The sequence below is a fragment of the Aulonocara sp. 'chitande type north' Nkhata Bay genome, linkage group LG15 (assembly GCF_057382095.1).
Source record: "Aulonocara sp. 'chitande type north' Nkhata Bay isolate Kocher_YH1m ecotype deep benthic linkage group LG15, A_spYH_male_GT1.1, whole genome shotgun sequence".
Lineage (NCBI taxonomy): Eukaryota > Metazoa > Chordata > Actinopteri > Cichliformes > Cichlidae > Aulonocara > Aulonocara sp. 'chitande type north' Nkhata Bay.
The window spans coordinates 1,221,186-1,234,761 of NC_141358.1; the positions used below are offsets into that span (position 1 = coordinate 1,221,186).

Consider the following 13,576-nt stretch of genomic DNA (forward strand, 5'->3'; position numbering starts at 1 on the left):
TCGATTTTCTATTCCAGGCTGGCTTAAAAGATGAGACTAAAAGTTTTACAGTTACAGCGTGTAAAACAAAGTAAAATAAGTAACTGGGACAATATCAGAAATAAATAAGCATGTTTCATGCCTCAGAGCCTTGACTTTAGCTCAGTGTGATTTATTTTAACGTGAGCACATATTAAAATAAATATACTTTGAAATGTGTCCAAACTGACACATTTCAAAGTATATTTTTGGGCGGTTTTAATAGTTCAGAGACAGGTTGTTGTTCTAACTCATCCATCTAGATAAGTTATGGCCATCTTTTCTATACAGTTTATCCACAGTTATATTTACACTGTGATTTTGGCGCAGGGCCTGAGAGCAGAGGAGTCTACTTCGTATTCTGACGATTTAGGTTATAACGTTTATTAAGTAAAGTTTAAAAATAACTTTACTCTGTGCGTGTGACTGTCTGTCTATGAAAAGCGTTTAATAAATCAACTTTACTACTTACTAAAAAGATAACAACACACTGAAAAGCGTCACGCACGTCGACACGAGTACACTTGGGAAGCAGAGTAGAAAGCGAAGTGCACTTCCAGTAAACTGAGTATCAAAGCGAAACAGACAAACGGGGGAGGGTAGGGGGCATGCAGGGAGGGAGGGAGCTGGCATGGGGCTCACTGAGCTCAGCAAACTTGCTTCTTGTTCCTTCGCTCTTCAGCGGAAGTCTGCCTCCAGCACGCTCGCAGTTTAGCGTCTGAAATGCACTTGACTGGACTCTGCGGGTCTTCATCATCCTGTGAAGTCATGGCTCTGCGTCTGCATTTACCGACTGTGCGTCACTGAACGGATCCAGCGGGCTTTTTCTTGGAGAGACTTTGGACCTAAATGACTTTCATTTGTCTTTGACTTACATTGGATTTAATGATGGAGCATTTATTTTACCTGCTTACCTTCTTACTAGCCCGTGTGTGTTCGGGTCTGGGATACGCGGAGTCTACAGTTCCAGCGGGTCAGAGAGCGGCGAGCAGGCACAGGTAAGGTCCACCGCGCGCAGAGATCACCAACCTGTGACTCGTTCAGTTTAAAACGTTTGTTTACCTAAAAATAGTTTCAAATTAAACTCTTTGGTTAAAAAAGTTTGCTTTGTTATTTTTTCTTCTCCAAAGAAAGGTTCGAGACCTGTGAATTTCCCCACTGGTCCGTTCATGGATGAACTCATGGATGCAACAATCTATTAGTCAACAACTGTTTAAAGTTTGCTTGTATCTGTTTAAACCATTCAAGCATCAGATGAATGGGCCGTTTATAAGCAGCTCACACGTGGTCTGAATTCTCATTTTCACATGAAATGTGTTATTGGTGATAAAGTCTCTTACGCAGCAGAGAATCGGGAATAAAGCGTGAGTAAGTGAGTGAGTGGGTGGGTGGAGTGTGATGATTCAGGGGCCCCGGAGCTGGACAGAGCTTATAGGAATTACAGACATTTACTGTTCCAGATCCCCAAGTGAAAATTGTAATTCCGTTATTCCCAGACTGGTTGGCAAATGGTTCCTGGAGGTTGCTGGCTCTGGCTGTCTGAGTTTACAAAGAAAGTGCTGCACAAAAATCTCCTAGGAGTTGCTTTGGTTGCCAGCAGGTTGCCACAGTTGCTGCTAGTTTTTATGTTTGTCTGCAAACACTGGCTAACTACTAATGAGCTGAGTAAAAGCTGACAAAGAGCCATGAAGAAGGCTCCTTCAGAGTAAAAGTTGTGGCTCAGCATTGCAGCTAGCATGTTTCAGAAGATGCAACTTACTATGTTATCTTTAGCCAGAAGTCACCATATTAATGTGAGAGGGTGGAATGCTAGGCTATCAGCAATGGCTAGCAAGCTTGGTTAGAGGTGCATTTCTGAACAGTACTAGTGCAATACCGTGTTTCTCAGTGTTTGTCTTAAGTTACAAATACTAGCATTTCTATTACTAGAACACAAAGATGATTGTCTTAAAGGGCACCATCACCTGGAACAAGGTGCTGTATAGTAGGTGGCTGTTGGCTACAGTGTAAAACGTCAGTCAATTCAAGCAGCCCTAGCTAGCTTCTTTAGCTTGGATTAACTTTCAAATGGCCGTGAAACTTTTATAAAAGGGAAACTCTCCATTAGGGCTGCCACGAATAGTCGACTAGTCACGATTACGTCGACTATCAAAATCGTCGACGACTGATTTAATAGTCGACGCGTCGTTTGAAGCTTTGTAAGATCCCAAAAGACGCAGGAATAAGTAGCAGGATTTAAGAGTGTAATAACGGACTGAAACAGAAGATGGCAGCACTGCATGTACAAGGATGCCAAACCCCGAAGAAGAAGGAGCAGTGTCCGGTATCGTAGCTGTCTCCAAAGTTAGCGGCTGCATCCTTCGGAGGCCGCATTTGTAGACCAATTACGTTACAGCGACACGGCGAAGCCTGTCCAAATTCGAAGACTCCACCATGCCGAAAAATGCATTCTTCATTTCCCCAGATATGAAGGATGGGTCGGGCCCAACCTATCCCAGAATTCATAGCGCAGCCCAGCTCAGTTTCCAACAATGGCGGCAGCTAGTTAGTTTTAATATTACTCTTATTATTCTTTCTGGGTCACAAAATAAACGTTTAACATATTTTCAGGCGAGAATGTAGCTGTGCAAACCTCAAATATCTGCTCAGTTTATCAAGACACCGCATATTTTCAAAAGCGCTCCGACGTTTTCGGAGACGTCTGTTACCCGTCTGTTCTATCCTGTAAACATGCTTTGTAATTCCGTTAGTTTTTTTTTAACCTTTCATGTTGGCTTCATTTTTCAGAACTGCTGGTTCAGCTGGATTTGCACCATTCCCGTTTTGATCCTAAGACAGCTGCTTAGTAGTCACTGATGGCGTCCCAGCTCAGACCCGGCCAATGATATTGTTAGTGGGCGTATAATTTTTATTATCCTGTATCCACCCCGTAGGTTGTTATTAGCATGTAATTGATCGCCTCCTTCAGGGGCCCGTGTGTGGACGACCCCCTCAGACAATGCGAGTGACTTGTACGGCTGTAAATGGATGAATAAAGAACTGATCTGATGATGTAGGTAGTCGCACATGTGTGTGAATAAAAAGGTTCACTGCACTCACATGTGGTGTGGGTCTGCCTCGAGGCCTGCATGTGTTTGTAGTTAGTGTGTATGTGTCGGCAGGATAGGCCAAGCTTCTGGGAGCTGAGCTCCTGCGACAGAGGTTTCTATCAGGTTTCTGTGCTGCTGATGCTGTCTGTGACGAAAAGCAGCTGTTCACGTGTGCATTCAAGTTGAGCTGTAACCACAGACAGGAGGACACAAGATGGAGATGGAGAACGAGTTGATTGGTCGAGTGGAAGCAAGAGATAGGAAGCTAAAAGAAAAAAAATCAGACGGAGACAAGTAGGCATAAAACGTTCTCTGTCTCTGCAGGAGTAGAAAAAGTGGTATAAAAGGCTATCTGGAGTGAGACCAAGCAAGCGGGCATGGCAAAAGAGAGTGAAAGAGTGACAACAAGGCAGGGAGGGGAGACAAGACAAGAAAAAAGACAGACTGACAGGGGCAGAGGGGGGGCTTTGCTTCTTAAAAGGCTTCCTTTTGCTGCAACCAGCAGGCTATGAAGGAGTCACCATGGTTGGCCTGTGATGGACACACACATACGCACACACAAAGTGACGTATCAGGAAGAAGAATGTATTGGCCCATGACGGTGCAGTTTGCCCCTCTGACATCTGTTTGAACTCAAGTGATCTGTTTTGACAGATGTGTGAAGTATTCCAAAAGCGGCAAAGGCTTTGGTATGAACTGGAGACATCCAGCAGAGGTTTGATTGCGGGATCAGGAGGACCCAGAGCTTTCTGACACATCTCCTGCCAAAATCTCCAAGCTGCAGATATTGACTGAGGAAGAGCGGAGGAGATGTTGGAGATGGATGCAGGTGGACTGCAGACCTGTTTTGGCTCGTTGGTAGTTTGATGGACGAGGCATTAGATCACCACTGGAGGGTAGCAAGGAGCAGAACATGCTTACTGTCACCGTCTGTTAGTTATCACACTTAGGTTCCCTTATACATGGGTCACAAAGGGAGACAAATGCACTGTACACTTATTCAGACACTGGAGTAATCTGGAGCAAAATGAAATGAATGTGTAACTTTGTTGTACCTCCCTGTGCAGCAAATGGCTTTGGAATAAGTCGGTCGCCTCTCTCCGTACTCAAAAGTCTAAACTTTTTATTTTGGTGTCCTCAAACATGACACTGAGAACAAAAGTCTTGAATGCGGAGCCCTGATGGTTTTTGGTACTTACTCCTGTGGCTGAACTGAAACGTCAGTCGTAAACACCGAGATTTGCTGTCAGTCCTTCATAACTGAATGACAAAGGCTTCTTTGTTCTGGGCCTAAGGTTTAAGGATCCACTGAAAATGAATCAAATGTGAAATTTCCAAAAGCTTCTTGACCAAAAGTTACCGGCAGAACCACAAGACTCTGTTTCACTTTCTAACCTTCTCATTGTGGTTTTCTGTTTAGAACGCTCTTCTTCTGTTTAAGGAATTATTAAGGAAACAGGAGCAGATTCGGATTGTTCAGCAATGTGGGAGCTGCTGTCCACAACTTAGCTTGTCTTAATTGCGTCTGAGCAAGCATCCGTTCATTAAGCATCGCAGAAGTTTAAAGGCAGCGTTCGGTGGTTCTAGTCCTCTTTATTTAACATCAATGCATGCAAAACCTAACTGACCACATCTGCATAAATCTACAGGGAACTAATCCTTAGATTCAACTAAGCATTAGCCCAAAATATCATGTTCACAACTGTTGTTCACCCACATGTGATCCAACACTTTGTGCTCTTCGTTTATAAATTATAAACACCTCATAAAGTGCTCCCTCAGCCGATCTTAATGCACGGTGAGACTAAACAATGAGGGGGTTGAATTTCTCACACACTCAAGTGCTTAAGTTTGGCTGTGTGGATGGTAATGCCTGCCAGCTGATACAGGCTGAATGATCTCAGCATTCGTGGTAGCTTTTTTTTCTTTTAGGACCACCGTGGAGTTCAAATTTGTGGTTTTGAGTGAAATGTCTCAACAACTTTTGGATGACTTGCGATGAAATTCCAAGCAGAAATTGATGTCGCTCTCAGGGTAAAAAGTAAACAGTGTTGTTAAAGAGATGTTTGCATATGAATGTGCAGAATCAGGGGGCATGGGTGCAGGAAGCTTTCACGTTTCTGTCGTAGTCCAAGAATTGTCGACCTGTAACATTTGAGTGAGTTTGTCTGTATGCGGGCAAACGGTCTGTGTGGCTGAAATCCAATCTCAAAATCACCAACTGTAGGCCTACTCAGATATTATTGCTTTGTATCACTTTATCAAAGCTGATAAGCATCCATAGTGTGAATGGACAATGATCTGTACACAGACTAAGAACCGGGCTGATGTGTTGGTTATCTTTATTTAAACCTGGTGGCTGACACCCACAACACAAGACAACACTGACTGTTGTCAGATACTGAACCCCAAATTGCTCTGAAGTGTTGTGAATGTGCATAAATCTCGGTGGTTACGTGAACGTAACATGTTGTTTGAATGCTCAAGTAGATTTTTAGGCCGTTTACCAATATGAAGCACTTTGGGGCAACCGTTGACAGTTTAAATTGAAGACTGTGTTAAATATGGGCACAGTCTGTTTGACCTGCTCCCCTCAGGCAGGAGGCTCCGGTCCATTCGCACCAGAACCTCTCGCCATAAGAACAGTTTCTTCCCCTCTGCTGTTGGACACATGAACAATAACCACATGATTGTCCCCGCCACTAACACATGACCCTACGCTGTGTCACTGCATCATTTCATGTTTGGCACTGATCACCACCTGCACTCATGTATATATCTTTCTACGTAGCACTCTTAATTCTTATTCTCATGTATATATCTCATGTATATCTCATGCACATATCTTTCTTTCTACATAGCACTTTAATTCTTATTGTCTGCACTGAAGCACCGCAGCAATTTCCTAATGTTGTAAACCTCAACATCTGGCAATAAACCCATTCTGATTCTGATTCTGATATCATCTCATGTAAGCAGCAGCTAAGAAGCTCCAATGAGCTTTCTAGTTTTAGCATGTTACTATGGTAACATCTGCTAATTTGCACTAAGCATGGCTATTACTTTAACTCTTGTTGCAACAGAATTGAAGAACATAATTATTTGATTTGTCTGACTGGCACAGAAGTGATTAGCATGTCCTCTATTTGTCTTTTTGGCACGTGTTTGATCAGCTCCAGCTCATCTCTGTCAGTGTAATATTTCCCTAACAATCACCCATCTATATGACACATCTACCCACAAAATTACTCAGAAGTGAGGGGCGTAAACTTCATTGTAAATTTAATAGGACTGCACAGTTAGAACATGTTTAACGCTGCACTATGCAGCCGGTGGATCAGGCTGTTTGTCTCCTATTGAACCAAAACTTGGAACGTGCTCAAATTCACTTTATCCGTATTTTCTGCTTCCTGTTAATTAGGTCAGTATAAAAAACATCTCCTTAAATATGCTAATGCCATGTGGGAACAGGGATGCTCTCCAGGCACAGCCTTTGTAACCTAATTACCATAGTTTCAGCGCGCATCACATATGAGGAAGCTGTCCTTTGTTTACATAAACCTACAGAAAGTTATAAAGACTGGGATTTCTTCCCATCACATCCCCCCACACAGCTCAACAGCTGAGACTATGAGCCTCGACTCGGGTCACGGATGCCATGACAGGACATTTGTACTACAAACAGCTTGGAGAGCTTTACCTTGCTATTCTGGGCAACTGTGATTTTAAGGCTTTGAGCACTTATGCTCTAAATGCGCACGCTTCCATAAATGGCTAAAATTCAAGTGGGTCACCAAAAATCCCCCGCAGACCTCCGAATGCTGATGTGTCTTAGCAATAATATTAAAGCAAATGGCAGAATCCTAGACATTCTCAGTATATCTTGGTGACCGTCAGGCTAAACAATCAGAGAGAAGTTTACATAGTCACGCACGTCCTGGTGTGCGTGCCAGTAAAACGTGTGCAGAGCCTGGAAATATGCGTGCGCCTGCCTTTTCTGTACGTTAGCCTCTCCAAATGGGATCGCTCAAGCATGAGTGAGTGCACTCGAGTCATCCGTGGCGATCCGTGTGCCTTTCACTGTGTGTACAAGGACTTCATAGGGACGCTCGACCTCCGGTTCACAGTTCAAATGCTAGCCTACCCCTTTCAACCCACTCATTCAGGTTGCTGTCGAGGCCTCTCCTTGAAGATAAGTGAAAGATTCCTCAACAATAGACGCCGCCAAAGGATTTCTTTGTTTAAGCATTAAACCTCAGCCCACTCTTTTCTTTCTTTCACTCCCTCTTCCGCCCACTCATTCGATGCGAATATTCTACTTTACCCGCACGTTCTCTGTGCAGGTCCCATGCAGTGATGCTGCTGAATATAATGAACCTGGAATGCGTGGGTAGAGATGTCAGATCACAACTTCCTGCTTGGCTGTGAAGTTTCTGTCTGCTGTTTTACAGGGAGCTGAAATTTATTGGGCATTAAAGCAAGGTTCAGGCAGGTGTAAGACTTTCACTCACGCTGAGTTATAGCTCTGTATATAAAGACAAGACGCATACGTTCAAAGATTCCCTGCTCTGTGTCTGCCAGAGAGCTAATGAAGGCATAGTTTGCATGTTTGTGACTGTGGGAGACTGACGACGTGGATGTGAGGATGTGAAGCCAGCATTCAAGGCCAATCGTTTGGTTACTTTCTTGCATTGCAAAAGCGCGGCTTTCCCGTTTCGTTGACTTAAAGCTGCTATAATCATTAACCTTCTGGTAACAATGACTCACATTACTGTTTACAAGAGAACACTTGTTCATAGCTACAAACTCTAAGCAATTTCCTGGTTCATCCTTAGAAATCAGCAACATCTTAAGGCGGCAAGGCAGCAGGTATGTCTTATCATGTTAAAGTAACTTTATACTCACCTTCACTTTACTCACCTTTACTCTACTTTTTTAGCCCCTTTCAGTATTTTGTTTTGGTTTTGTGGTCTGTAGCTTTAGTGTTTTAAGTGAAATTGAATTCAGCTTAATTTGTGATTTAACAGCTGGTAGCTTTGAACCCAGGCCCGACTTTACTGTGCCACCACATGAGTTATGAGCTAATCCCCGATAAATGGGTGTTTAAAAAAAGTTGCTAGAGAAAATCTTGGACATTTTTTTTAGTTTTTGAAATGAAGTAAAAAACCTGTCCCGCCTTTCTCATGCAGATGCTGATTTTCTGCAGTACGACCGGCAGGTCGACAGGTGATGGAAATTACTGTAGATGCTGTGAGTTTCTCAATCCCAGAACATTTCCAGTGTGCCATCGCTAATCTCTTTATTACAACTGTCAATAAAAACTAATCGGCTCATCACATGACCTCCTGCCTCGAAAAAGAAAAAGCCAGACAATACTGTTTGTGCAATGAACACCTCCAAAGAGCTGCATTTGTACGTCCTCTTATCTGACAGAAGTCTCTGTTACTGCTGATGGTTCAAAGCTGTGAGAACAAAGTTACACTTGTAAATGTGACAGTGTCTGAGGGAAGGAGCGGCTCAGGAAATACTGATACAAATGTGTGGATTTAAAGGGTTTTTAGCGCTATGATAAAAAAAGGTTACATAATGCAATTTAATAAATGGATGTGGATTTTTGAAATGCCTTCTCTGTGTGTCCATTTGGATTACTTCCACATGACCCCAGCCTCAGTCACACCTTCTTCTGTAATTACCTGAACCAGTTTGTCCACTTCCACTTGAACTCTTTCCACTTGCACTGGCACAAGGAAAGCGTCTACAGACTCAGCCTACATAGTGAGTTTCAACTACAGTTCAGCAGGTTTAACAATGTTTGGTTGCACAGCACAATAGATGTTTGAATATGGATTGAATATCATTGTACTTTAGCTTTACATTTCTGGCTCTATCTACTACTGTCAGACAAGCATCCTGAAAATACACAATGTAGCCATAAACATCCTGAAGCATGTGCAGGAACTGCTCTGCACATGTGCAGTATTATACTGTGGAGCTGATATAGTAAAGGAAACGTTGCTGAATGGCCCCTGATGGGAGGCAATAGTACAGACCCATACATGGAGACCTGTGCATTTCAAACACGAGCGCTTTAATTCTCAGTTGCCTGTAATAACTCGGATTTTTAGCTTTTTAGCTTTACAAACTTCTCCAAAGTCCAAATGTCTTAATGTCATTTACTCTTAGACATGTTTAGAGTTTCAGTCGGTGAGTTATCTAACAGGATGTGAGTATTCGGAAACAATCCAAGTTTTTTTAATGATTTATTAGTTTATCGAAGCAAAGAAAGGAAAGCTTTCTCATCATTAAAATGCATTAACAGCAGTAAAGCGTAAATCATGTTTATTGTAAGCAAACTGTAGAAAAAGGATTCAATACTGGCAACAGCTGTGCACTTTAATTTGGGAGTACAGCAGCGTACTGGGATTCATGTGAATACAATCCAACTGGTACAATTTTGGCAAGTGACACACTTTTTTTGTAGCTCTGCCTCTGTATGCCATCACGCTGGATCAATCGGTCAGCTTCAGTAAGTGTAGACTAGGGCTGTGCGATATGACCATATCCCGATATCAGACATCTGTCTTCCCGATAACGATATAAATCACAAAAATGTAACATTTTCTGTAAATTCTGTGAATCTCGGGCAGCTCGACTTGAAGTGTTTCCAGCTGGGGTAGCTGGAGTCGAGTGTTTTAACCGATGCATGCAACGACACATTTTTAGACACAAGTTGTAACGGCCGCCGTTTCCTTTCAAGGTCTGAGTCTAAGGTTTATTTTTTAGCACCTGACGGCTCTTTTTTGTTTCTCATCCATAAACTCTCTGCATACTCTTTCACATGATTCAGTTTATTTTGAAAAGTCTCAACAGGATCTTAAGCTTTATTGTGAAAGGTTTACTTTAAGAAATTAATGTAGCCACTACAGTGACCATCAAACGATGAAACAATATTAATATAAACAGTTTATTTTACGACACCACGAAACCAACGATAGCGTGATAGGACACGATAAATGTTTTTATATCGTTATATCGAACAGCCCTCGTGTAGACCTTCAGCTCTGATTCAAGGACATTAACAAAACTAATGCATGAGCTGTTTATGACAGCGGGACTGTGACCAGCATTTTAGGTTTATTTACTGTTTTTGATTCCTCATGATTTATTAGAGTAATTGGTAAGTTCTAGTGTATTATTAGTATGTCTTAGTTTCATCCATGCTCCCTTGTTCATGTGTTGCTTCCTGTTTCTATCTTCCTCTCCTTGTGTATCGTTCTGTCTATTGTGCGTTTCATGTCTGCGTGTTCCATGTCCCGTCGTCAAGCCTGTGTTGTCACAGTCTACGTCTTTCCATGTTTCCTGTTTTGTCTGAAAGTCTTGTGTTTCCATGTTCGGTGTGTTTAGTTTTGCTTCCCCTGTGGCGTGTGTTCACTTGTATCAGCTGTGTTTCCAGGTGTTTCCACTTCCCTTGTTACCCTTCTGTGCATGTGTCCTCTGTGTTCCTCTCTTCATTGTTGGGTCGTCTGTTTACTTCACGTCGGGTCGCAGAGTCTTGCTTTCTACTCTTCGTGTTCGTGTTCTTGGCAGGTTTAGTTTACTTCATGTTCAAAGTTTTGCATGCTGCTGTTCAGTTTACATGTTATGTCTCACGTCTTAGTCGTCATAGTAAGTTTAGCTGCTCCCAGTTTAGTTTCTAGTTTAGTTTTGCCCCAGTTCGCCTCGCCTTTGTTTGGTGGTTTTTTACTATCAGCCAAATAAACGGCTTTTTGTTAAACCTTCATTTTCTCTCTCCTGTGTCTGCTTCTGCGTCCACTCCGCAAACACCCCGACTGTGACAGTTTATCAACTACAGCCATTTTTACACAAAGCCAGTTTTTTTCAGTAGCTCAAAAGTAACTGGACAACTGACCAACAAGCTCTTTTATGTCCAGGCGAAACCTGCTACTGTATTTTTCTAATGGTAAATGAAGCAGATCCTGGAGGTCTGGAGCTGATTCTGAGTGTTGAACTTGGTATGTTTTGGTGGTACTGTCCACTCAAGCTCTCAGTACGAGGTTGAAGGAGATGTCAGTGCAAGTGAACATGCCCATCATTAAATCCAAAATAATCCCATGAGTGTAATAGCAAAAACTTAAGGAGCGATCAAATCGACAATCTTTAGTTGGTTACGAAAAACAAGTTCATAGTTGTGAACCGCTGGTTACACCCAGGAACAGGAAGCACAGGCTGGCCTTCACGGAAAAGAGCCAACACAGTTTGGACAAAACACAACTTTTTGGAAAGACGAAACAAACGAAATGTAGCAGATAGAAGGAAGAGAAAAATATCGTTGGAGGAAATGTTCTACACTTCACTCACTGACTTTCAACCAAATATTAAAACCATTCCTTCTATTTAAAATTCTGTTAGTTTGTCCAATTACTTTCGACCATCTGAAAATGGGGCACTATGTATAAAAACATCTGCCAATGCTGAACAGTTAATGGAGCAATTTTGTTAAACGGCCTGAAATAACGCTGACAGTTGGCTCTTCAATCACATCCTGCTTGTATGATTTAAAGTCCCCCATCGTGCTGGTCAGAGGCAAAACTACAAAAACGTGTCACTGTCCAAACACCGGCACTGTGAAATCCAAAGCAAGTATTTTAGTATCCATACGTCACGGTCTTGACGGTGTGTCCACGGAGGAACACGTGTTCCTGCCGTGTTATGTTCTGAGCAGTGATTTTAATGATGATGTTCACAATAGTAATGTGTGTTTGTGAAGAATGAGCAGGTGACACTCAGGTTTGCGTCTACCTTTGTGCGTGTGCTAGTGCTTGTTTAGGAATGCACAGCTGAGTGTGCGTGCAATTGTGTTTCACACTTATGGGCAAAGATGCCAAGTCTAGTTAGTGCACTTTCATCTGAGTGATTTCTCTGCAGCCGTTTGGATTATTGGGACTTTATTGGATTACGGCTGAGAAAGCCTAACTTCATGCTGATTAGCCAGAGAGGAGAAAACGGGTTTGCTGAAACGTTTCAGATGTGTCATCTATGCAGCACAGAGCCTGAAAACTTCAACAAATCCAGCAAAGTCTGCTTTTGGGACAGACATGCACTCAATGAGCTTTGCGCTTAGACTTCGTCATCATCTGACAAATATAAAGACGGCTGTCATCCCATGATGGAAAGACTGGAAAATGAGCCCACAGTGAGGGCGGTGTGTACACTAAGTGTTTGAAAGCTGCCAGATCGAGGCAGTTCTGGATGTATATGGATACGAATGCGTGTTTGCACATCTGTGTCTGCTCAGAAGTGAAAAAATGATCGATGGTTACGTTTATTTATATGAGACGTTCTGTTCTCTGTCAGAGAAAATCGGGCGGGGTGTTGCCAGCTCTAAGCTTTATCTGCTGTCAGTGAGCGGCAGCGCTGTCCCACTGAATCCCTGTGACGAAAACAAGTCAGCTAAAGTGCGAGAACAGGAGGATGAGCGGTGACGATTAACCACGGCTGTGTGACTTGAAACGCTCTCTTTTTACTCTTGCTTTGATGAACATGTTCGATTCCCATTTCTCAGTCATTTTAAGTAGAAGAGAGCAAGACCAGCGGTAACCCAGCAAACCACCACGAAGCATAATGCAGTGCAACCGACCACCAGACCGAGTTTTACAAAGACATTAAACACAATGTAACTGAGGAAAATGTAATATATTAAAAACAGCAATGCACAGCTAGTGGAACAAATCACACGAGTGTCTGTGCTGCATCTGTGGAAGCATATAGAGGCAGCTCCAGTGCTGTTTGGACGCATGGGCGCTGGGTGATTTCAGCCAAATATCATTCAGTGGTGCCGACTCCAGGCTGAAAGCTAGAAACCACTTCACATCAGTGTGAGGCAACGTGATATGCTGTAAACGGACCAAATAAGCCACAAGTTTCTGCGCACGGCCTTTAACTGCCATCAATATTTCATGTGTTTTTCCCATAACCCCTCCACTCAAACTCCATGTCTTATTGGTGAAAAGAGAAACAACCATCACATGTATTATTAGCCTTTTACATGAAGGACCACGAACAGTGAAAACTCCTCTTTCAGTCTAAAGATGTTTAACTACACATTTAATCCTTGAGATGTGTCAATATGAGATAAAGAAGTAAAATCTCAACAGCACGTCTGAGTTTTTCTGCTTGCTGTGGTACCCTCTGTCTGAAACATGCTGTTAGATGTTAGATGCCTTACTGATCGATCTAACCCGCCACAGGATGAGACAAAGATCGGAGGTCAGAGCAGCTGTTGGGTTATTTCAGGTTGAATCAACATCTGCACAGTTATTTTCTATGGGATCAACTCGATTGACACGCAGATACAAAAGCTTCACAGACAGACACTAAAGATCTAAATAATTAACAAATACTTTTTGTGTTCACTGAAACAAAATGTATTATCCTCATGAAATTTCTCACCCTTCAGCTGACATCAAGCA

General features: G+C 42.6%; 1 protein-coding gene across 1 annotated transcript in view; it reads left to right on the top strand.

Annotated features, from left to right (window-relative positions):
• The first annotated feature begins 657 nt into the window (after positions 1-657).
• emilin1a (elastin microfibril interfacer 1a) overlaps positions 658-13,576 on the top strand; it is a 30,295-nt gene continuing 17,376 nt past the window's right edge. The window contains exon 1 of the mRNA XM_086263746.1: positions 658-1,016. Within this exon, the coding sequence (XP_086119872.1) occupies positions 904-1,016 (113 nt within the window). The 5' untranslated portion in view covers positions 658-903. The remainder of the gene's footprint in view (positions 1,017-13,576) is intronic.